At 38.2% G+C, this 25,793-nt stretch overlaps 1 protein-coding gene across 5 annotated transcripts in view; it reads left to right on the forward strand.

Annotated features, from left to right (window-relative positions):
* The window catches only part of ckap5 (cytoskeleton associated protein 5), a 58,574-nt gene that overhangs the window by 27,775 nt on the left and 5,006 nt on the right, over window positions 1-25,793 (forward strand). For 2 of the 5 annotated variants that reach the window (XM_077595721.1, XM_077595722.1), the window contains exons 26-41: window positions 1,130-1,203; window positions 2,380-2,490; window positions 3,789-3,911; window positions 3,994-4,143; window positions 5,042-5,245; window positions 8,048-8,183; window positions 8,273-8,466; window positions 8,549-8,724; window positions 16,311-16,334; window positions 17,605-17,775; window positions 18,735-18,855; window positions 19,750-19,929; window positions 20,593-20,780; window positions 22,249-22,324; window positions 23,767-23,955; window positions 25,033-25,173. In XM_077595721.1, coding sequence (XP_077451847.1) covers window positions 1,130-1,203; window positions 2,380-2,490; window positions 3,789-3,911; window positions 3,994-4,143; window positions 5,042-5,245; window positions 8,048-8,183; window positions 8,273-8,466; window positions 8,549-8,724; window positions 16,311-16,334; window positions 17,605-17,775; window positions 18,735-18,855; window positions 19,750-19,929; window positions 20,593-20,780; window positions 22,249-22,324; window positions 23,767-23,955; window positions 25,033-25,173 — 2,258 coding nt within the window. The remainder of the gene's footprint in view (window positions 1-1,129; window positions 1,204-2,379; window positions 2,491-3,788; window positions 3,912-3,993; window positions 4,144-5,041; window positions 5,246-8,047; window positions 8,184-8,272; window positions 8,467-8,548; window positions 8,725-16,310; window positions 16,335-17,604; window positions 17,776-18,734; window positions 18,856-19,749; window positions 19,930-20,592; window positions 20,781-22,248; window positions 22,325-23,766; window positions 23,956-25,032; window positions 25,174-25,793) is intronic. The other 3 variants (XM_077595723.1, XM_077595725.1, XM_077595724.1) reach the window with 2 other exon arrangements.

Below are 25,793 nucleotides of genomic sequence, written 5' to 3' on the forward strand. Positions count from 1 at the left end.
ACACGGGGGGACCTAGTGAATGACATACAGAGAACTGGGACCACAGTAAGAAAGGCTACTATCAGTGACACAATGTGCCGCCAGGGACTCAAATCCTGCACTGCCAGACCTGTCCCCCTGCTGAAGCCAGTACACATCCAGGCCCGTCTGCAGTTCTCTAGAGAGCATTTGAATGATCCAGAAGAAGACTGGGAGAATATGTTATGGTCAGATGAAACCAAAATATAACTTTTTGGTAGAAACACAGGTTCTCATGTTTGGAGGAGAAAGAATACTGAATTGCATCCGAAGAAGACCATACCCACTGTGATCTCCAGATCTCAACCCCATAGAAAATCTGTGGAGGGAGTTGAAAGTCCCTGTTGCCCAACGACAGCCCCAAAACATCACTGCTCTCTCTAGAGGAGATCTGCATGGAGGAATGGGCCAAAATACCAGCAACAGTGTGTGAAAAGCTTGTGAAGAGTTACAGAAAACGTTTGGCCTCCGTTATTTCCAACAAAGGGTACATAAAGTATTGAGAAGAACTTTTGGTATTGACCAAATACTTATTTTCCACCATGACTTGCAAATAAATTCTTTAAAAATCAACCAATGTGATTTTCTGTTTTTTTCCACATTCTGTCTCATGGTTAAGGTTTACCCATGTTGACAATTACAGGCCTCTAATGTTTTCAAGTAGGATAACTTGCACAATTGGTGGTTGACTAAATACTTATTTTCCTCACTGTATATATATGTATATATGTGTGTGTATGTATGTATACACATATACATATATGCATATGTATGTGTACGTATATGTAAAATTTTGTTTTTAATTTCTGTGATGCTGGCTGTGAAATTTGTCCTAGAATTTGGATCAAATTGTGTTCAGGTTTTAAACCTTTCAAAACCCTGTTATGACTTTATATTGTGCTAAATTATTATTATTTTTGCCATTTCTCAGTAGCATTGCTCAAAAAGTGGCTATAAAATAGCGGTCTTTTTTACTCATGACACAGTAACCACTGGTAATTCAAAGCCATTAATGGACATCAAATCTATTTGTACTAGAGGATGTGGCAGCTATCAATGGTAGAGTTAGCAGTCTGTCGTTATTTGACAAATGTTTTCATGTCTTCCACAGCCCCCACTTCAGAGGACATTGTTGATAATAAAACTGAAGCTAAAAAGGTCAGAGGGGGAATAGCGGCTAAGAAGGTAGGTGTCGGTCAAAAACCACCACCACCCTTACACCCAGTAGCAGTTGTGGATATTAGGCGTCTTCTTTTAAATACCTGTTAGTTATTGGTGTCAGAATATCAACAATACAAAATATCCATTTAAAAGTCTGTTCATGAGATCATTTTTCACTATTAAATCTGTTTAGCCGCTTTACTTCCAAACAGTCACACACACAGGTATAATTTGGACTTTCAATAAATCATAACTGAAACATTATAGTTGTCCAGGAAGGAACCAGCTGACCAGGACAACTTGAACAGCCCAGTTACTATAATTTTAATACCTAGAGTTTGAAATAATGAGTGGATGAGTTGTAAAAATATTCACAGAACCCACACATTATGAAGATGGATAATTCAGGAATTTGTTTTGTTAGTAAGGTTTAATGGTTGAAATTTGTGTGCCCATAGAGTATTTTGATTTCATGTTAAATTCAGTATTTAGGGTTTTCCAATTGATTGTCAGTATTTCAGATTTCAAGTCTGTTAGTTTAGACCAGACATCACCAACTTTTTGAAACCTGGCTACGGTTGTGCAATCATTCTAAAATGAATAAAAATCAACAATTAGATCTTCTTCTAATTGAGGTACGGAACATTTGCATCGATTTATTAGGGTTTCACCCCCATTATTTTCTCGTTCTTTTCCATCCCATTTCAAATCTACCATTGGTTACACAAGACGGTTGGTGTTGCTAAGAACTACTTGCTTGGTTTAAGTCAGGGTTTTGTATTTATTTTGTTTTACGCTCCACCCCCCCAAGAAGATTTGAAAGTTTCACGTGTCTGTGTTCTTTTCACTTGAATTAAAGCGAAACGAATGATAGCTGCGCCAAAACTAGTGTTTCATTACATCTCAGAAATACAAAATATGCTCAAATGATGTAGGGGTAAATTATATCATCGTCACTTTGCTTGCTAGTTTGTCCCATCCTCCTTTTAAATGAAAACAGATATCCTTCAAAATACTGATTTAAAGAATGCTCTTTTTTGTTTACACATTGTTTTTGTCATGCTCGTGGTCCCTGGAGCCTAACTGCTGCCATTGGTTCAAACATGTGCTAGTGTTGTACATCTGTGTATATCATTTGTCACCCATCAGTCGCATTTTTGAATGATTTGTCAACATATTTTGGTTTTTCTGTTCGCTCAGCACTCCTCCCCCCCCGAGGAACCTGACCCTACCCCTCCCTCAAAGGACAAGGACGCTATTGCTAATAAAAAGCCCCTCAACAAAGGGAAGACTGTTGCTGGCAGTCAACAGGTAGATGTGGAACAGATGAGCTCCTAATGAGACAATTGTTGCACAACTACCACACATTAAATGATGCTGTAAGCTCTGAAGTTGAGCAAATGGAGAAAGTTTTGACAGGCTAATATTTTTAAGTTTGCACTGCACTTTAACATTTGTCTTGCCCCTGGGCTAGTGTTTACGCTTTCTAATGATAAGACTGTAGTCACTCTACTAATGGTGTTGTTATTTGTAACTTGTACAATACAATCACACTAATGTGCTCTCTCTCTCTCTTAGCAGATAGCTTACTAACTAATTAACACTTCAATGTTATTTAAATGGATATCATTGATGCACCAAAAACTGGGTGGCCATTTTTTAGAAATGATTTTTAGTGTGTATTTCATTATATAGATTTTTTTTAACTAACAACTGGGCCGAAACAGAATGTTGTGAGGACGTAAGCAAAACTGCCAACTCGTTCAGTCTGGCCAGCTAACTCCCTTTTTACGTTTTAGATTTTCTAAATCAAACCTAATTTTTCACTGAACTTATTGGCCAACAAGTGTGCGTACATCTATTTCCCATTGACTAGACTGCACAGGTGTCAAACTGGTTCCAGAAAGGGCCAAGGGGGTGCAGGTTTTCCTCCCTACTGAAACCACGCAGACAGTTAGGCCAATCAGGAGGTCTGCTGGAAGAAGTAGCACCTGACTTCAATCACCTGATTACATTTGTAAGGGAACAGATTAGCGAAAAGGTGTCTTGGTGGGTTGGAACGAAAACCTGCACCCACTCGGCCCTTTCTGGAATGAATTTGACACCTATAGACTAGAGCATATGACCCAGTTTAAACCTTACAAATGCTGTGATCCCAACTGATGAAAAGTAAGTAGTGTATATAAATAAAATGTAAATCTAGTGATATATGTGAAAACATGTAAGGAAACAGCAAAGTAGCTTGATTCAGCCAAAGAAGATTTAAGAGTTATTCATTTAACTGTAAAGAAAACGTACTAATAATTTCCGTATTTTGGTTTTGGAATTTTTCTTTTGGTTCATCCGTAAGGAGTTCTGAAAAAATGGGATTCAAATTCAGTGCCTGCATGCTTAGGCAAGTGTTATTGAAATGACTGATCATTGTTTTCATCTCATGCCATTGCATGAATTTGATAAAGTGCATGTTTAGGAAATAATAGTTACAATCTTTTCAACTTTCCTTGTTTTGTCCATTATTTCTTTATTCTTTGTGTGATAAACATGTATTTATTAATACAGCAAATGCATTTCTTGTGGTAATCTAATAATGTTAAATGTCTCACTTTCAGAGTGTAGCTAGTAAGAAGCCTGTAACTAAAGGCATGAAGGATGATGACGATAGGTCTGGGCCCCTCTTCATCCTTGTTCCTAATGCTAAGGAGCAGAGAATCAAAGAGGAGAAACAATTGAAGGTAACTGACAGCAATGGCCTACAAACAGCACAGAGAACATCTATCTGTTAGTATTTGAACATGATTGTTTTGTCCACCATAGATTTTGAAGTGGAACTTTAACACTCCTCGAGATGAATATGTGGAGCAGCTTAAAAGTCAAATGTCTACTTGCTTTGCCAAATGGCTCCAGGATGAACTTTTCCATCTCGACTTTCAGAGACACGTAAAGGCGATTAGCATCATGATTGAGGTAAGGAAGCTTGCTCCTTTCGTCCTTTTAGCTCATTGGTAACAAACTCGGGTCTTCACAGACACATCTTCAGTCTTTTTCTACATCTCCCTCCTCCAACACACAGATTTGATAGGGGCCCTAGAGGACCAGAGTTGGTGATCCCTGCATTAGATGCATAGAGTTGCAATACCAGGGCTGCACTTGTTGCATAAATTGTGTACAGTGGTAACTCTACTTATGAAATTAAATGGTTCCAGAACTTGCATTTTTTTGCAAGTAGAGCAGTACTGTGATGCCTCACCATTTAGCAGGTTCAGTACATTGCAGTTTTTAAAAAAGTTCATAAAAATGTCAGAATCTGTGCTGAAACCCCCAAGCAGAAGACCGGGTATAAAAAAAATGGCGGAAGTCAGGGCTCCGCTTCTTCAGCGCCAAATTGGGTGGCACTCAGCGCTGAAGAAGCAGATGCCATTGTTTTATCTCCGTCTTCTGCTTGCGAGTTTCAGCATGAATTTTGACATTTTTATGAATTTTTATTAATATTTAAGATTAAAAAATCACGATGTACTGAAGCCGCAAAGTGGTGAAGGATCACAGTAATTCTCATTTATCAACAGGATTCAATTAAACAAGTATTTCAACATCAAGTTTTTCACACCGCCCTTCGGTCACCAAAAGTACTATAACGATTTTTCCATTGTCTAATATCTGAAAACCAGTATCGTGTTCACTAAACTTCTGGTAACACAAAAAAAGCAACAAAATGACGTTAATCTTGTAATATTGCGATTTTTCTCTTGAAACATTACAATGTATGACCATTTGTTAGATAATATCCTGTGGGACACCTATCTTTCACGGCTCACAGGTTAGGAAACACTCGTGTAAATAACAATCACTGCATTTTTTTTGACAGAGGTTGGAAAGTGAGACTGATGCTACCATAAGCTGTCTGGACCTAATTCTTAAGTGGTTTAGTCTACGCTTCTTTGACACAAACACTACAGTCCAAATGAAGGTTCTGGAGTATTTGAAGCTTCTTTTTGCCATGCTAAATAGTGAAAACTATCATCTTACAGAGTATGAGGCAAACTCCTTTGTCCCCTACCTTCTACTCAAGGTCAGTACACCCCACATTTAGCAAGTTAAGTATGTTTTCTATGATCAGCAGTGGGCACACAAATATTTTTTGTTAGATATTGCAACCTTTTTTGATCAAATTCCTTTTGCCTTCGTTTAAAGGCAACATATGTAAAACACGTGACCAAACATGGTACTGCAACATGGATCAAAGTACAGACGCTCCCCTACTTACGAACATTCAACTTACGAACAACGGTACATACGAACATGTCTGCAAATTGCGTTTAAGTCCAAAAATGTTCGCAAGTCCAATTTTGTATTTCGCGCCTTTTTCGGAGTAGTACTTCTTTCCGCCGCTAATACCGACGCCTGGCGCTGTGAGAGCTCAGCTCACCCAGCATCTACCTTCTTCTTCGTTGCAATGCGGAAGTGCGTGAATGTGTCTCCAGTGTGCAAAGAACCTTTTTCATTTGTATCATTAAATATCTCATGCATCCAATATTGAATATGGTTGGTAAAAAGCTAAAGGCTTCTATTGAGGGAGTTGCAAGGAAGAGGCAAGCCATTTCATTTGAAACGAGTGGCAATAATAACGAAGCTTGATGCGCGTGAGAGTGGTGAGCGTTTCACGGGCATTGAATCGTTCGACCGTCAGTACCATTTTAAAACAGAAAGATCGAGCAGCAGGACCCAAATATTGAACGTTGCACAAAGTTTGCAAATCAATTGAATGATGCCATACAGTGCTACCGCATCATTTATGATGAAAAAAAGAAGAAAACTGTGCAATCGTCATTGGGTCGCTTCTTTTGGCCAGTTTCTAATACATAAATCTCTCTCTCTCTCTACAGTACTGTACATATTCTCTCCATTTTATTAAATGTTTTTTTTTTTTTCAGTACAAACCAATGTGTGTTACTTATACAAGCCTTAAACATACAAATGCACTTATATAAACCTTCAATATACTTATATCGACCTTAAACATAAATTATAATACAAAATATAGCACTGAATCAACTTACAAACAAATTCAACTTATGAACAATCGCTCGGAACCAATTGCGTTCGTAAGTAGGGGAGCGTCTGTATTGGAAAGCAAAGCCTTTGGTTTGCCAGAGAAGCACTTAGCATTAGAGAATAAAACTGCCTTGTCATACCATAGTTACATTTCAACCAGAAAAAACAGGCTAACAAACTACTACACATTGTTAGACATGTTATCATGTGCATGTGTTGTTCTATTTATTTGGGGACAAACATGTTGTTCTGCAGCATAATAAAAAGTTAAATAGGTTGATATAAATATATATATATATATATATATATATATATATATATATATATATGTGTATGTGTATATATATATATATATGTATGTATAAATATATATATGTATGTATAAATATATATATATATATATATGTGTATGTGTGTATATATATATATATATGTGTGTGTGTGTATATATATATATATATATATATATATATGTATATATATATATATATATATATATATATATATATATATATATATATATATATATATATATATATATATATATATATATATATATACAGACGCTCCCCTACTTACGAACATTCAACTTACGAACAACGGTACATACGAACATGTCTGCAAATTGCGTTTAAGTCCAAAAATGTTCGCAAGTCCAATTTTGTATTTCGCGTCTTTTTCGGAGTAGTACTTCTTTCCGCCGCTAATACCGACGCCTGGCGCTGTGAGAGCTCAGCTCACCCAGCATCTACCTTCTTCGTTGCAATGCGGAAGTGCGTGAATGTATCTCCAGTGTGCAAAGAACCTTTTTCATTTGTATCATTAAATATCTCATGCATCCAATATTGAATATGGTTGGTAAAAAGCTAAAGGCTTCTATTGAGGGAGTTGCAAGTAAGAGGCAAGCCATTTCATTTGAAACGAGTGGCAATAATAACGAAGCTTGATGCGCGTCAGAAAGTAGTGAGCGTTGCACATTCAGTACCATTTATAAACAGAAAGATCGAGCAGCAGGACCCAAATATTGAACGTTGCACAAAGTTTGCAAATCAATTGAATGATGCCATACAGTGCTACTGCATCATTTATGATGAAAAAAAGAAGAAAACTGTGCAATCGTCATTAGGTCGCTTCTTTTGGCCAGTTTCTAATACATAAATCTATCTCTCTCTCTACAGTACTGTACATATTCTCTCCATTTTATTAAATGTTTTTTTTTTCAGTACAAACAAATGCGTGTTACTTATACAAGCCTTAAACATACAAATGCACTTATATAAACCTTCAATATACTTATATAGGCCTTAAACATAAATTATAATACAAAATATAGCACTAAATCAACTTACAAACAAATTCAACTTATGAACAATCGCTCGGAACCAATTGCGTTTGTAAGTTGAGGAGTGTCTGTATATATATATATATATATATATATATATATATATATATATATATATATATATATATATATATATATATATATATATATATATATATATATATATATATATATATATATATATATATATATATATATATATATATATATATATATATATTAGGAACTTAAAAAAATATGGGGTGACAATGAACCTTAAAGATGGAACAATTAAGCTTAACCATTGTGAACCATGTTGGGAGTCTTTTGCATAAACCATGTTTCGTTAATGTCTATTGAAATATGAGAGCCATTTAATGAATAATCAATGTGCATTTCTTTCATATGGCTTCTTTTAACCTTTGCTTATGACCGGGATGACTGAGAATCTAGTCTTTGAAAGATCTTTAATTTGTGCATCCTCTATCATTTTCCCAGATTGGAGAGTCCAAGGATGTGGTTCGCAAAGATGTCAGGGCAATACTTAACATGCTGTGTAAGGTATACCCTGCATCCAAAGTCTTTCCTTACCTCATGGATGGTACTAAATCAAAAAATTCCAAACAAAGAGCTGGTATGCCACTCTTGTCTTCCATTAAATTGTTCAAATTCCAGCACTCCTGTGGTTTTAAAAGTTCTTAGTGTCTTTTGTTTTGTTTTAAGAATGCCTTGAGGAGTTGGGTTGTTTGATAGAAGGTTATGGAATGAATGTATGTCAACCAACTCCAGCTAAGTCTCTGAAAGAAATTGCAGTTCATATTGGTGATAGAGACACTTCTGTCCGAAATGCTGCCCTGAACACAGTAGTGGCTGTCTACAATGTCTGTGGAGACCAGGTCTATAAACTAATTGGAAATGTAAGTTGGCAGATTGTTATTATTTATTTATTGAAAACTCAACTTCAAAATTGACATTGTCCACCACTTGTATTGTTTCCAGTTATCAGAGAAAGATATGAGCATGTTAGAAGAAAGGATCAAACGTTCTGCAACGAAGAAAGTAGCTGCCATTCCCGCCAAGCAGAGTGCAAATGAGCGGTCTCAAAGAGATATCGCGGCTAACCCAAATGGCACTTTCCTTCGCAAATCTGCACAGGAAGACCCCAACAAACTCAAGTAGGTCCCCATGCAGTTTAGATTTCTTATTGTTCGGGCCGTGATTGGGTTTTCTAAGTTTGACATTTTCAAATTGGATAATGCATTTTAATATTGACATTTCTGTTACAAAAGTTACAGAATTTAAATAGCAAATGTGAACCACATTAATACAGGGAACAATCACAAACTTTATATAGTTTTTATGTGGATTTTTACATGAACACATTTGATAACAAGTTATGGAATGCTCATTAAATGATGTTGCTTGCTCATATTTAATAAGGTCTACAATTAAAGCGTTCAGTCCTTTTTTGTAAATGATATTCTACTTGAAATACGTAACTCAAATGATAGAATCTTTTAGAATACAGGGACACTAAAAAGTATCTTAAATAGTGAGTTAAAGTTCCTGTAAAATTAAAGGAAACCTAAAATAAATTGACATGTCAAATTATTGTGTCCTCAATTCTACCAAATTTGAAATAATAATTGTATTCAAAAATGAAAAAGGCTTCAAAATTAGGAGAAAAATAAGGCTCCCCTGACAGTTCTTAGTAGGTCAATGTGTCTGGTGAATGTGTTCAAATGACACCTTACTCAAGTTTAGAGGTTGACCGAAATGGGATGGATGGGATGGGATTTTTAAAGGGCGGTCAGTACCAATATCTAAAATTTTGGGGACGTTTGCTAATGTTTAAAAGCTGATATTAGAGGCCAATATACAGTCGTGCTTATACTCCACCTCCCTTACCATGTGTTTCAAACCAAATGTCTTGTTGTGGGTTAGTGTTGCAGTGTCATTCCAGGGTCTTTCTGTCAGTCAGCGTCTGGAATTGACCGTATAGATCCCTGATCAAAATGACTATAAATGGCTTTTTTGTTGTTAATCGCCCCATGTTGGATAAACCGTATTTATTTGAGTATAACGCGCACCCAAAGTTTGTGACTAAATATTGGTATAAAAAAATTCCCCAGTTTTTCTCAGCTCACACCAAGGATTGCACCAGTACTTGTAGCTGGCAAATGCTGAATACATGTCGCCATGACAAAACATTTATTCACAACATATGGTACGGAAACCTGATAAAACAAACTACTACCAGTATGAACTCAATTCTCAATTGGAATTTACAATTTTAAATCCTTGGTCTAATTCATCATAATATTTAAAAATGTTCAAAGTCTGATTCATCATCATCATCAGCTTCACCAAGGATATGATTCCATTCTTCTTGAGCAAGGATAGCGCTCCCTGGGTGGACTCGTTTCCCTGAAGCAACTTTAAAAAAAATTATTTTACCCCTACTACTACCCTATAAACTTGTCGAATGGTATTTGGAGATGACTGGCTTTTGTAAAAGAAAGTAGATTATCGGCATCTGGCGGACATAGACCGGTTTATGCCTCCCATTATACATAACGGCTGCGGAGGAGACTTTCTCACCGGCAGAAGGCAATGTTTCACTGGAATTTGTGTATAACGTGCAGCTGAACTTCACTTCAGTTTTCCGGTACAAAATGTGTGTTATACTCGAATAAATATGGTAGTCTATATATTGGTCGACCTCTACTCAAGTTCCAAATGTCAATCAGCTACACCTACTTGTGCATTTGGAAGTCCCTTTGTCTAACTCGGGGGGGGGGGGGGGGGGGGTTCAAACTCTTAATGGTTTTCAGGCCACTTTCATGGTATCTCAAGGGGTAGATATATTTCTGGGCTAATATTTGACAACAACCTATCCTTTTTACCCAATAAATAAATACACCTGTGCACTATATGCGTGCATAAATAATTCGAATTACTGATGCTTCTCTTCACAAATCATTTAAAATGATACATTTTAAAATCTAAGTGCATCGCAGTGCTCTGCATGTGCTCTTTCAATTCTATTGTCATAAAACAAATTATAATGAAGACTTCTTAAAAAAATCCACATTTATCTTAACCCCTACTTGACACACCACAAACTAAAGTGACCCATTACTTTGAAGGTACGCTTGTCCCTCTGACTTGTAATTGCATTCATCAAAATATTGGAAGCCAGTGCGTGACATAGAACTATCAGCATTCCTGTTTACGGAAACATGAAACATGCAAATTCCAATACTCATTTACTGCTCAAGAAATAGTTTAACAAAATATTATACATATTTTTTTTTTTGCTGTTGGGGCACAGTCATTTAATGCTAATCATATCCATGAGTTCAGCAGCCACGTCTCTCTACGAAATGTCCTCATGGGCAGTACTCTACACATTGCGCTCCTGCTGAAAAAAATAAAACACAAATGTTTTTACAAAATGAAACATCGCGGACAAGCTGCTACTGACAGAAGTTCGTAGCTGAATGCAGACACAAAAGATAACGAAGTACATGAGCTTGCTCGTATTCCATTGCTGTTCGCATCAGTGACATGCTCATGCAAAGCTCAAAATAAAATAATCAGAAGTAAGATGTTTTATGTTTTTGAAAGGGGTCATAAGTTGTAGGCCTGATTTGATACCATTACTACATTACTACCTAGTTCGAGGTTATCAGATCAAAAGCCTTTGTCGTCATACACAGCTGCATATAACGAAATTGGTGGTGCTACTCCACAAGGTGCGTTTTCCCAGTAAAAAAAAAACAAAACATAAATAGTAATCTAAAAGTATACAAATTCACATCCTGGCTAGGTAAATTCTAAAATATTGCACAATCTAAGATATTGTACATTATTATTGCACACCCCGAAGTTATTGCACAGAAGGCATTGTGTGTCGTGCTAACGCAAGTTCAGAGTCCTGATGGCTGTGGGAAAAAAACTGTCCTTAAGTCTATTTGTCCGTGCTTTGTGAGACCTTTAGCGTCTGCCAGAGGGCAGCAGCTGGAACAGGTTGTGACCAGGGTGGTATTGGTCCCTGACAATGTTCCCGGCTCTGCTGAGGTAGCGAGGGCTGGCATCCAGTGAGGGCAGAGAGCAGCCGATAATCTTCTGGGCAGTGTTGATCACTCTCTGCATAGCCTTTCTGTCTGCTGCCGTGCTTCCAGCGTACCACACTGTAATGCAGTATGCCAGGATGCTCTCCACAGTGTCTCTAGAAGGTTACGTAAAGCTTAGTGTCAAAGTTGTTCCTCCTGAATACCCTCAGGAAATGGAGTCGTTTCTGGGCCTTCTTCACCACTGCCGTGGTGTTGGTAGACCAGGAGACCTTGTCTGTGACGTGGACCCCCAGGAATTTGAAGGACTGGACCCTGTCTACGCATACTCCATTTATGAGGAGTGGGGCAAGATCTGTGCTGGGTTTGCCAAAGTCCAGGATAATTTCTTTAGTTTTTGTGAGATTGTGCACCAAACACCATGAAGACAGTTTGTTGACCTCAGTGTTTCCCTTTGATGCACGCGGGCACGTCCACCGTTGGATGCGCGAGCACAGTGATACCGAGACATCTGGACGATCGCAGGTGAGGGCGGTGCCCTGGGACCATCGCGGACTATTCAAGCATATAAAAACTGTGCAACCTGTTTGAGAACGGAATAATGGCGAAAAAGTTAGGTAAGAGACAAATTGATTCAGAATGCAGGGTATTTAACCTGGAGTGGACAAACGATTATTTTTTTATTCAATGCAAAGAAAAAGCTGTTTGTCTCTTCTGTCAAGAGACGGTTGCGGTATTCAAAGAATACAATCTTCGCCGACACTATGAATCCCGTCACAAAGACGAGTACGATAGCTTGCAAGGCCAAATACGAGCAGACAAACTCTCAAAGCGAAAAAGTGGACTACTATCTCAGCAAAATATATTTTTACGCCAAGCTCAGCTGAACCAGGCATCCGTTCGGTCCAGCTCTCGGGTTGCTAAAATGATAGGAAGCAGCGGTAAGCCTTTCACTGACGGAGAGTTTGTTAAGAAATGTATGGGTGCTGTCGCAGAAGAGGTGTGTCCCGAGAAGAAAGATGCATTTAATGCCGTAAGTCTGTCGGCGAATACAATGACCAAACGCGTTGAAGAAATCGGGAGTAATGTATATGCCCAGCTGCAGCAGAAGACGAACGAATTTGACTTTTTTTCATTAGCACTGGATGAAAGCACGGACGTGCAAGACACAGCGCAACTGCTCATTTTTATTCGTGGAGTTAGCGCAAACTTTGAGATATGCAAGGATCTGGCAGCCCTCCAAAGTCTCAAAGGGACTACAACGGGAGAGGATATTTTTGACAGTGTGCCAAACCGTGGAGAAGTTGGACCTGGACTGGTCAAAGCTAGCTAGCATCACGACTGACGGGGCTCCTAGCATGGTGGGCGAAACTCGCGGTCTAATGGGACGCATGAACCGGGAGTTGGAAAAAAGTGGTCTCACCGCCCCGCTACGAGTCCACTGCCTAATTCGCCAGCAAGCACTGTGCTGCAAAGTGTTGACGTAAGAGAGATTCTGCTCTGACAACTGAGCTGAACTTTTATCTGTTAAGATTGTGCATGGCACAACAGAAAGTTAATGTTCTATGGCTTTTTTTCCTATGAAGAACCCAGAGAGTTATTTAGTTATTTATTTCATAAATAGTGTTATTTATTTCCTGTTTTTTCTGTGAATAACTCAGAGAGGGTTATTTAGTTATGTATTTCATTAATAGTGTTATTTGTTTCCTGACTTTTTTCTGTAAAGAACCTGGAAAGTGTTATTTGGTTATGTGTGGCTTTCTGGAAAACAATATTTTTTTTTAAGCTCCCCTACGATCGTCACACTTTTTCTGTTACAAACTGACACCGGCATCTGGTGGGATGTAAGCAGTCAATCAATGACAATCGTTGGCTCTCTAGGTAGATAGAAATGCCTGCACCGTACTGCCAAGAGCTCTAAATCAGGGGAGCATTGAGTGTTAATGATCCTACTGTTGCAGCACCAGTCGTTGTGTATGTTGTGATGGATATATCGCATCTGCTCCCGAGAGTAATTAAATCCTGGCGACTGAAGAAAAAGTTTGCCTCGCAGATGTTAGTAAATAACGATGAGATTGAGAAAACAAAACACCAAAACACATCACAGGGCACAAGGAGACAAACAACCATTAACGCTCACACACATACCTTGGGGCAATTTAGAGTGTTCAATCAGCCTACCATGCATGTTTTTGGCATGTGGGAGGAAACCGGAGTGCCCAGCAGGCCCGGGGAGAACATGTGAACTCCACACAGGTGGACCGACCTGGATTTGAACCTAGGTCCCCAGAGCTGTGAGGCCAACGTGCTAACCACTCGATACACCGGGCCGCCCCTAACATATTTCATTTTTTTGCAAATTTTTAGCACTTACCTTCCAAAATATAAAAGTATACCCCAATGTATGTTTTACACCACCTTAAAGATTTTCCATCGATCACTATTCAATTTACACAATTGTACAAATTTTTACTCTTTCTCTCCTTTTAAAGCCATTTTCAGGGATATTTGGTCTGTCATTTATAGCATTGCTCGTTGCTCTTGGAGTCAACACTGATAGCGTAAAAGCAATTATATTCCTCCTCGTCAAATTTTTACAGCCATTTTAGTGAATGTCTGACCAATTGGTAGAGTACAATGTAATTATTAAAATGAAATAGTCATTTTGGGTTTTCATAAAAAAAACTATTGGTTTTATTCCCAAATAAACGTTAGTGTTTTTTGCTAGCCACTGTAACTGTACAAAATTTCAATGTTACTGTTTTAATAAGAGCATATAAACTACTGTAATGTATGAAAAACAAATACCCAAAATTGCATTCAAAATTTGAATAATTGGGGCTTCACTTGTTTAAAAATGTTTTTTTTAAATGACTAACTGCAAGTGAGTTTCAGAGGTCAATTGTACTGAACACATACTGTACTGGATTTTATCTGTTTAGTTCAAGCCAGTGAAACAGCTTTTGATGTAAACACAATGTTATTTAGTCAAAGGCCTCTTTCCTTCTGTCATCTTACCTTCCTCTAAACTCTGTATGTGTCTGTGTATGTACATTGGTATGAAAAAAGTTTCTTGGGCACCCCTGACAATTTCTATTTAATTCATAAACAAAAGGGTGTTTATCAGCAACTTAATTCTTCTGTATTTTCATGACTATAAGGCGCACTTAAAAGTCTTAAATTTGTGCGCGGTTCATGCTGGGATATGTGGTTCTTTTGTCAATACACCCAGTATGACGGCGAGCACACTAATTTGGTGCTCGCCGTCATTCCGGCTGGATTGACAAAAGAACTCCAGCCGCTATATTGGCGTCAACAGAGCATACAAAGCCTGCGAACTATATATATAAAAATATATTATATATGGGTCAATATTGAGCCGCAACAGCTCTCGCAACTACGGCAAGCAGCCCCCGACTCTATTTCCGGTGCGCGGTGAATGCTGATATATATAAAATGGCGTTTCATTTCGGTTGAGCTCGATCTAGCATATTAATTCCACGTTCGTCGTCATTCCCAGGGGAAGTCTCAACTGTGGTCCGAGCTTTCAGGAAGGCAGAAATTACTGACTCGATTAATGATGAATTTGGTGAGACGGAGATGTGCGTGTTGGATGCTGCATTCGCCCACCTGTTCCATGAGTTATTATGCTGTGTCACAAAAATACTAATACTTTAAACTCAGAGAAAATTAAAAAAACTTGTTTATTCATGTTGGGAGTGAATGGAGTTGTCAGAAAGCTAATTTGTAATCTATTAATAAAGATGGTCTGACCTCTGACTGTTTTGTTGACATTCCCTTTAGCGCAGCACCATCTAGTGGATGCATAACCTAACCCCAGCCTCTACTGTAGACCAGTATAATGCGGTGCGGTAGACCAGTGTAATGCAGAGCGGTGCGCCTTATATATGGAAAAAACATTAAAATGTCTCATTCATTGAGGGTGAGCCTTATAATGCGGTGCGCGTATAGTCGTGAAAATACGGTACATGTTTTCACAAGACATTTCATCAAAAACTAATAAATAGCAATATTTCAGGAGTGTAATGGCTTATTGGACTATCAGATGTGCAGCGTGCATCAAGACAAAATTATACAGCTGCACAAATGTGGCCACCCCAAAAAAGAACAAACAATATTCAGTCGACTTTTACTAAAAACAATGTTCCTGACTTCCAATGAGTTTCTGGTAGCGGTCCCTGTGTGCTGCGTTCAGTCAACTGCTAGATTTCTCTGAGTTGTGCTGTGAAAGTAAAGGCCTGTTCTCTATACTAAGTCCCACATGTCACTTGCCACATTATTTTAAATTGCCTTTCAAGATGAAATGTCTGGGCTTCAGGTTACATTTTATTAAAAACATATCCCCATAAAATTGCGACCCATGACGGTGCGATTTTTTTTTTTCTTTGTTATACCTTTTTTTGGCCTGTGCATATACACCTGAATTAAAGTTAAAAAAAAAAGGTATTCATACATGAAAATAAGAATTTTTCAGAAGTGCCCATATGTTTTCATACCACTGTGGATGTTGTACTTATTTGACTGGATCATAGAGTGAAAGCAACTATTTCTTGCCTTTTGCTTGAGAGGTGGGCCTGCTGCCTGCATGTCTCTTAACTCCTCATCTTTTTTTCCCCTGTGATTTCTTCCTTTCTGTATTCTTCCTGCCATCCTTTCCGGAGCAGAATTATGTATCGCACTTATAGGATGTGAGTACTTTTTTCTTCGTCATCCTTTTCGCTTTTGCAAAAAAGAAAGCAAAATACAATTTTTACAACCTCATGGACACTTTATTTTCTTTCATTGGATTCAGAGTGCAGCATCATTGAAAGGGATTAACAACTTGATCATGTCATGGTCCGAAAGAATCTTATATGGTCAAAAGAAAAGACACAATTTCATTTTGACAACAAGCAATAAAGGAGAAAAAGTTGATACATAGTTTCCAGGAATAGGCAAAAAGCAATTGTGAACCTTTTATAATCCCGGTAATGTATTAGCCCATCAATTTTCACATATTGTCCCCAAATTTTGTATTAAATACGTATGCAGAAAAAAATAACACATTTGTTTAAAACAATAAAATGAATAATAAATGCAAATTTTCCAATGCGGTGGTATTGCGTGTGATAGCTGAGTAAACATACATCAAGGATGAGTAAACAAGGATGGAAGGCACACGAATCAGGAACTCCCAACTGGCCAGAGTTGCTCTGCCAGGGTCCTAAAAAAAAGATAAAAATGTGACAGAAAAGGGGCTTTTGGTCGGACTTTTCCGTTGGCCGCTTCTCCACTCTGGGGTCCTCTTGGAGTGCGGCCTTTCCGAATCAGTCTGGTGCCATTCCCTCCGATATGACCAAGTGGCCGCTATCTCTTCACGGGTTTGCTCTCGCATCTGTCTGCAGCACGCCAACCTCGGTTTCATGGAGAGGCTGCTTCCTTCTAGCCAATAGGTGGCCCCCTAGGTATTGGGAGATGGCCAATGGGAAAGCAACTCAAACATGACAATTAAAATAAATAAATACCGGACACAAACTGTATTTATGTTTCAGTATACCAATTTTGTATAAAATGAAGTGAGACAAAAAAGAACAAAAAAATATTTACCAAGCAATTAAAATAACACATACAAAGACATTTCCCATTGGCGAGTAACACGACTCATATCGCCAGCAAACTGATATCAGCAAAGTGTTGAGAGAGGGCCAAAGGGAGAGCAACTTTTTCACGATAATTTCATAATAAAATACAGGATGCTCAAGTGTGTTTATGTTTTGGGGATGTTTGATTTTATTATTTATTTTTGGGAGGTTTCGTGTTTCATAAGTTGAATTTTGTTTTTTTATCTTGAAAAAACTTTCCCCATTGCGGTGTTTCGTAACCTGAATATTTTTTTATGTAGAGACGTACGTAAGTAGAGGTACCACTGTAATAATCACCCTGCTCTGTTATTAACTCACCTACCATTCTTTTTCCCAGCCAAGCCCGTCAGAATGCCCAGCATAGTGAGTCTCACATGCCCATTCCCAAGGAGTTCCAGTTGGACCTGGACATGATCGAGATGGACCGAGGCCGGGTAAATGAACTGCCAGACCTTGTCCAGCACAAGTTAGATGAATTGCTGGAACCCATTGTTATCCCCGAGCCCAAGTAAGTGTAACTGGGGTGCAGAAGCTAAATACCACAAATACCAAGAGCAGCAACACAATGATAAAATTACAACTGAAGCACAGACATACACCTCAAGTGAACATACAAAACAAACAAACTTGCAACACTAAATGTAGGTTGGTAGCTCTCTATCACCATTTCAGCTCATAAGTATTTATTTGGTAGAGATTGTTGTATCTTGTTATCATCCAGAAGAGTCGAGCTGTAGCTCTAATGTTAGCCACTAGCATTAACCAGTCAGTTAGTGTGTTTATTTATTTTTTAAGCCGTAAAAGCACATAGCTTCTTACAGAGCAAAATTGTATCCTTAACATTTTTCTTGTTCTTTTTAAATTAAGAAAAGCAAATGTATTAAATTGCCTTTTTTCTTTTTACATTTTGGGCATTCATAAGTCATGAAAAACAAGTGTTTAATGTACAAATCAAAATAGGCTCTCTGCAGAACTCCGGATTATTCTTTTTCGCCTCTGATTCCTGGGTTACTCGGTTGTTTGGTCGCCCGGAAGGTTATTGATAATTACCATTTAAATCGTTGCTCAAATTCCCTAAATACAAACTGCGAATTATTATTTAGTCATACTTGATGCCCTATTAATTATTAGGCTAAAGAAAAGCTCCAAATTTCCCGTACTTTTATTATGTTTTGTTGGAGAACTTGTTGACTGACATCCCTTCCTAAGGGGACAACTCATGTACATACAAACTCTTATACACTCACACGTCCGCTCAGTGCCATTGTTGGCTTTTATTGATGCGTAGACTGTTGTTTTACCTTGTTTTGTCGCCGGTCTTTTGGTCGCCCGTTGTTTGGGTCCGGGCGACCAAAAGACCGCAACCAAAAGACCGGCGACCAAACGACCGCACACGGATTCCTGGGACATCAAATATTGGAAATGTAAATGTTTATTTTACTGCTTTTGCGTTTTTTGTTTCACCAGAATGCGTGCTGTCTCCCCCCACTTTGACGACCTCCACAATAGCGCTGCTTCTACTATAAACTTGGTCATCTCTCAGGTGGCCAGTGGGGACATTAACACCAGCATACAAGCACTTGCACAGGTAAGGAGCGCTGCTCCCACTTTACTGGTTGAATTATATAAAAAATTATAACAATTTAATTTGCATTAGACTCCAATCACCCTTAGTAAGTGGTTTAATGTGACAGTAAAATCTGCTCGCTTTTTCAGAATTTGCAGAGACTAGAATATAAAGTCATAGTCCGGTGTTCGGGCTAAATAATCATAATTTTGTCTTCCGCAAACGTTAACTTAACCTAGATGCCGTTCGTGATGTGGCAGTAATCCAGAGTACTTGGTAAATGTATCCAGGGACATGGAGAACTTGCAAACTTTGCACAGAATGGGTGGATAACATCACACAGTTACTGAATGTGAAGTGGTAGTGCCAACAAGAATTGGAACAATACATTGATCTGGATTGATTTATGATAATACAATATTTCGTCAAAACGAAAGATGTTGATCGATTTATTTTATTTTTTTTAGATATGCTGTTTGTGCATTTTCGATAAAATTTGTGAAATTTTCAGGAGCAAAGCAAAGTTGTCTAATTTTTTTTCTATTTTTTCTAATCTTTGAATTTCTGTATGTACATGATAAAGTAATTGGATTGTACGTCCCTGCATCAAATCAAATAGGGGTAGACTAAAATAACAGCAAATGTCATATCGTGAAGGAATTGAAATTGTCGTCTCATGAAATTGTGACCCACACCTAGTGCTAACATTTATCCATCTTGCCACCATGGATACCAATTCATGTATGGTGCAATTATTTCATTCTGATTGTGAGCATCAACGCTTCTTAATCTGGATAGAAGTAATGACTTTCTCAGTACTTTTGATAACCTCTGAGGAGCTTCAAAAGCATTTGCGTCAATGCATGTTATAATACGGTTGATGTTAATGCTGAAAAATATGTTCTCTCCTTATAGATTGATGAAGTATTGTGTCAAGAAAACAAGGCAGAGGTCATGTCAGGACACATTGACCAGTTCCTCATTGCCACTTTTATGCAACTAAGGCTCATCTATAATACCCATATGGCTGATGAGCGGCTGGACAAGGAGGATATATTTAAACTGTATAGATGCATCCTTAGTAATATGTTGTCTGTGAGTCTCTCCTACACATTCATTTTCTTAGGCTTTGTCCACACCCAGCAGTGTATTTTGCAAACAGTAATTTGCCTACAGATTGTTCTATCTCCACATGCAAAAATTTTAGGCATTAAAAATGAATGTTTTTAAAAAATGACGTGTGAATTCGACATTTGATGCAAGGTCGTGTACATGAATGACCAGAGATTTGCTTTTTCCCCCCCCCAACAGTTGAAATTTCACTTCTGCCGACAAAATATGTTCATATTGATAGATGCGCCGCGTGCTTACATTCTGAATCTGTTCATACATACATTATTAAACACACGGAGGTTTTAATGCCACTTCTTTTGAAGTTGCTTGTTTTCACAAGACATTTCTCTGTATTGGTGAACACAGACAAATGACTTTGTGAAGGATAAACCTATATTTTATTTGCCATTACACATAAGAGGCATGTTCTCCCTTCAAGTTCAACTTTTTGAATAAAATTGTGAAACACGGTGGTTTGCTAGCTATTTATGATCGGCTGCAATAAATTGCGGGATATATATATTCCAGTTGTAATGAGCAAAATTCTCATTTGCAAAAACCCCTGCTACGTGTGCACAAAGCCTTAAATTTGCCTGAGCTGCATAGACCATTTGCAATAATCGCCTGCCATTTTCTTGTCCTCAGTTATTCTCTTTGGAGTCTTTGGCGAGAGAGGCATCAATGGGTGTGTTAAAGGATCTGATGCATGGTCTGATAACTTTAATACTAGACAGCAGAGTGGAGGACACTGAAGAGGGACAACAAGTCATTAGGTCTGTAAACCTGCTGGTTGTTAAAGTCCTGGAGAAGTCTGACCAGACCAACATAATTAGGTAAAATGAGCCGGTCCACCTATGTCCAGTTATTATTTGCTATAATGTAGTTCTTATTTTTTTGGCCTGTCTATCTAGTGGAGTTTTTTGGCCAGGGACAATTTCACATCCTTCTTTTTACAGTATGCTGTCAGTATTGCCTCGTGTGACTGCAAATGCACGCACGATAGTGAGTCCGGCAGAGGCATGCAAGAACAGGGAGCTGGGTACTCTCAAGCCAAGCATAAATGCATTCATTTTGTTAAAAAAAAGCCATTGCCTTTCTCACTTTAAGGAGAAAAGCGCAATTATTGTAGCAGTGAAAAGGACTCCACTACTTTCGCTAACTAAGTGGAGAGTTTGGCGTTTATGAATTACAGATCTCCCCAAAGTGCCTGGAGATGTCATTAGCTGTAGCAAAGAAAAGTTGTGTGTGTGTTCCAAGGCTCGAATCTTTTTAATCAAGTGCATGTAAAGGCTTCCTATTTTTGTTTGTGTGTGTGTTAGACCTAAAAGATGTCTCGTTTGAACCGCGACAACGCGCTGTGCATGTCCAATACTCGCATCGCGGAACGTGCAATAAGTTTTAGAGTTTATTGTTTGCTCAATACAACTCTTTTGATTGGCTTCGAGCGCTCTGCCGACAACAACTTAAGGTTGCCTTGCCTAATATAAACGTGTTGTCACCTGCTTGTTAAATGATACATTGATTTTGGACACTTCAAACGTGCCACAAATTATATGCTTCAATTCGGTGCCCTCTAGTGGTGACGAGACGGGAGTTGTCGCAAAAATCGCTGGGCAATATGAAAAATTATTACAATAAAAAAAAAATTGATTCTATCGATAATTATCACGATAGCTATCAAATCTTTTTTTCTTTCAAATTTGAAACTTCTGTGAATAAGTAGATACATTTGCTCGTTCTTGAATTATAAATGTAACTGAGTATCTTACTTTAAAAGAAAAGAGCATTTTTGTTATTCTGTTGTGCAATAAAGACAACTCCCTCACTATGAAAAGTACCTGCACCTTCAAACCAAAAGTTGCTGTGCAATGTGAAATGAATAAAATCAACTGAATTCATATTCACTATTGGCAAGCAGGCTATTTTTAGCCTCTCAAAAATAAAACGATGTAAATTTACCTCACATTGCCCAAAATACATTTAAAGTTGGATGAACTTAATCCCATTTTAGCCCAACTTCACAAGTTACATATTTTTTTCAGAACATTAAAATGGGGAAACTCCTTGATTCTGATATGATCTTAATGTTTAAACAGGATTATATGAATACAATGTGGTCCTGGTGGGTCAACATTAATATTTCCAAACAGAGCTAATCAAGTCATCTGGTGGAAAATCTTGAATTATTCATATCGCCAACACCCAAAATATCGCTATATCGTTTTTTTCTATATGTGCGTATGTATATATCGGTGTATATAAAAATAATAATATAAATAAACAAACCTTTCTACTTTTTAGTGCCCTGCTGGTGATGCTACAAGACACCTTGGTTCCAACAGCTGGGACTCCCAGGTTCTCTGAACTTGTTATGAAGGCAAGTTTCTGAGCGAAGAACACAAACAGAATGTTGCAGAAAGTAAAAAATCTATCAGGCATGCACCAAAATGTGGTCCAAAATGATTAGACAAAATGTGAATTAAGGCGCATTAACACCTGCTCCCTTTTTTGTCTGAACCAAACCTAAAACGTCAGTGCTGCTCACCTTTTGGTCTGATGTCAATACAAATCAGCAACTTTGGTGCAAACCAAGCACCCGGGGGGGTGGTTTCGGTTCACCTCCAAGCAGATCGTGGTGCGGTTTGCTTTGTGTGAAAGACCCACACTGTCTTTCTGATGAAGCCTCGAATCGCTCACCTATTTGAACGTAAGAGACTTGCGTAGCCACAGGCTTTATGGGAAATCTTGTTTGATTCACAATGCATCGGCTAACATAAGTCGTGACTAAATATATTAAGTTATGCTGGAGCCTATCCCAGCTCACTATGGGCACCGAGCGGACGGGGGGGCAACCTGAATCAGCGGCTAGGCCAGACAATCGCAGGAGATGGGCAACCATTCACGCTCACACTCCTACCTCGGGGCAATTTAGAGTGCCAACCAGCCTAACCTGAATGTTTTTGGGACATGGGAGGAAACCGGAGTACGTGGAGAAACCATGCAAAACTCCACAGTGAGAACCCACCTGGTATCGAACCCCCGACCACAGAATAGTTGGGCCGCTGCGGTGACCTCTCCTCTACCGAGCCACCCTTTTTAAAATAGGTAAACAAGTAAATAAACTAATTAATAAATATAATATGCCCACCCCAAATCCACAACTTCAAATTATATTAAGGACACTTAAAGCCAAGAAACAACTAGGTGACAAACATGGATCAGGAACTTACCGCCAGCCAAAGCTGACGAGGTTCATATCTTGACTCTTTAATTACTCTTTGACGTCGATGGCTTCTCTGCTAAGCTGACTGGCTTCCACAGCACGCTAACCTTGCAGCATCATAGCCATTGCTTCCTGCTCTCGAATGAAATGCCAGCAAATTGTTGGGAGAAAGCTAACCGTAAAGCAACTTCAGTAACACAATTTATAAAGATAAAATACCGGATAAAAAGGTGTTTATGAGGCTATTCTGCATGGATGTTGCTGACTGCAGTGAGTGGTAAGTGACCATGTTTTGCATGCTAACTCTGGAGTGGGAAGTTCAAGATCGACTCTCATAAGTGCTGCAATATCACTTCGATTCTTTCGTAAGTTGGACAGTTTTACGCGTCTTGGAACAGTAATTTGCATATCCAAGCATTTTGTAACCTGAAGATTTCATATGTAGAAGTATTCGTAGAGGTACCCCTGTATCATTTTCGTTTTTTTTTTAAAATATCTTTCCCGTCTTTATCAGTTCATTTTGGTGCATCCTTAGCGTACCAGATGGAATGCTTGAACAGAAATGTTAAACTAATCTCAACTGTGTGTTTGCTCAGTGCCTGTGGAGGTTGATCCGTAATCTCCATGAGACCATCAACAGCGTCAACCTTGATCGAATTTTATTTGATGTCCATAACATCATGAAGGTTTTCCCCAAAGAGAAACTTAAACAGCTCAAGAGTGACGTTCCACACAGAACCCTCAAAACTCTATTGCACACCCTTTGCAAGCTTACAGGGGCTAAGGTAATGAGCTCCTCCTGTATATTCATCAAACCAATGTTTTGTTTTCCCATCTTTTAAACTCCTCTGTTTTTTGAAGTTGAATGAAATGTAAGCACTGTGATAACAACCAAAAATTATTCAGTTGGCGTGTTTTTCTTCACTTGCATTGACGTTCATCCTTAACGAGTTAAATAAACCCAATTTAACTGCTTATTTTAATAAATAATGGTCTGTAATGAAATATTGAATCGTGAGTTACGGATCTGATCTTTCATCTTACGAAATAAAATGGTATAATCTCATCTCTATTTTGTAGGACGAAGTTTTGCCCATAAATTCAAAAGAACATTTTAGTTAAGATATCCACGATGGTCTTTTAAATTAATACAACAAGTGCTAATTAATTCCTTCTCCTTTTGAACATGGATTGTGAATGGAAAAACCTCAACATAGAATAAATTGAAGCTGTATGATCCTTTTTTAAACGTGGAATAAAATGTGTGCTGTGTGCGTCACATAGAGAGAGTGGGCTACTTAATCCCACTAGCAAGGGCACCCAGGATAATTCATCCATATTGTTTTATTTTCATAAAGTCTTGGTTGACATAATCCTCCTGCAGAAGCTCAAGCATGATGGGTTTTATCTAGCGTAGTTCCTTCACATTGCATGTTTTAACCTTTTGTTCTACACGGCAGATTTCTGAACTTAGGTGTGTCGCAATAAATATCCTAATAGAATATCTTATGTTGTAGCTTTAACTGACAGATTCTGTAGTAGGAAAGGGCTGTTTAAATGCTGCGTTGGTGAGTGTGTTTAAGCAGATGGTAATACTACTGCTTTTCCAAACATGCAGTAGCCAATATGTTGTCTGTAAAGCTTTGCAATTTGCAAAATCGGAAAGATTAAATTTTCTTTTTTCAAAAGATTCTTTCTGCTCATATGTACTTGAGCAAAGTCTTATTTTCCGACAGTTAAGATGGACGTGATTTTTATTTTTTTTTTACCAATCCATGAGATCACAAGTTAGAAGTCATAAGTTTATATTTTTGAAATGATCTTTACTAAACGTAGGTGCCCTTTTTATTCTTAATTGACAGATCTTGGACCACCTTTCAATGATCGACAACCGAAATGAGTCTGAATTAGAAGGCTACTTGCAGCGGGTTGTCAAACAGTCAGTGGGTAACCAGTTTGGTAGCAAGAGTGACCGAGGCAACGAGAAGGGAAGTCTGCACATGGTGAGCAATGGGTGATTTACAAATACTTGCATGCATTTTTATTTTATTTTTAGCTTTTAAAGTGACCTTGCAGCTGCTCTCTTTAAGGGTTATGAAAAAATAGCTAGATAAATAAATATTTAATTTTAATTATTTAAAGGACAATTATGGTGGGCAAAAATAATTTTGGAACCCGCATTAAAATATCAAGAGCTCACATGCTCTACCCCTTTGGCTCATGCTGAATTATCATACCAATGATGCATCTCAATCAGTAAAGACAGAGGCTAGCAAGCTACACAACATCAAGCAATGATCATGTAAACATCCAGCATTTGTAGTCTACAACCCATGCATATTTATTAATTTTCTGCTTATTCTCGAGGATAGTGGGGTGTGCCGGAGCCTATCCCAGCCAGCTATGGGCAGTAGGCAGGGTACACCCTGAATTGGTTGCCAGCCAATCGCAGGGCTCAATGAGACCATCATTCACCCACACATTCATAACTATCTACAATGTAGAGCATTTAATCATCTTGCCATGCATATTTTTGGGATGAGGGAGTAAATTTGTAGTTTTTATTGAGCAGCACATTTTGTTGTTGTCAAGGTCATCTTTGTAAAACAAACATATTTAATGA

Source organism: Stigmatopora argus, chromosome 3 (genome assembly GCF_051989625.1).
Source record: "Stigmatopora argus isolate UIUO_Sarg chromosome 3, RoL_Sarg_1.0, whole genome shotgun sequence".
NCBI classification, from domain to species: Eukaryota; Metazoa; Chordata; class Actinopteri; order Syngnathiformes; family Syngnathidae; genus Stigmatopora; species Stigmatopora argus.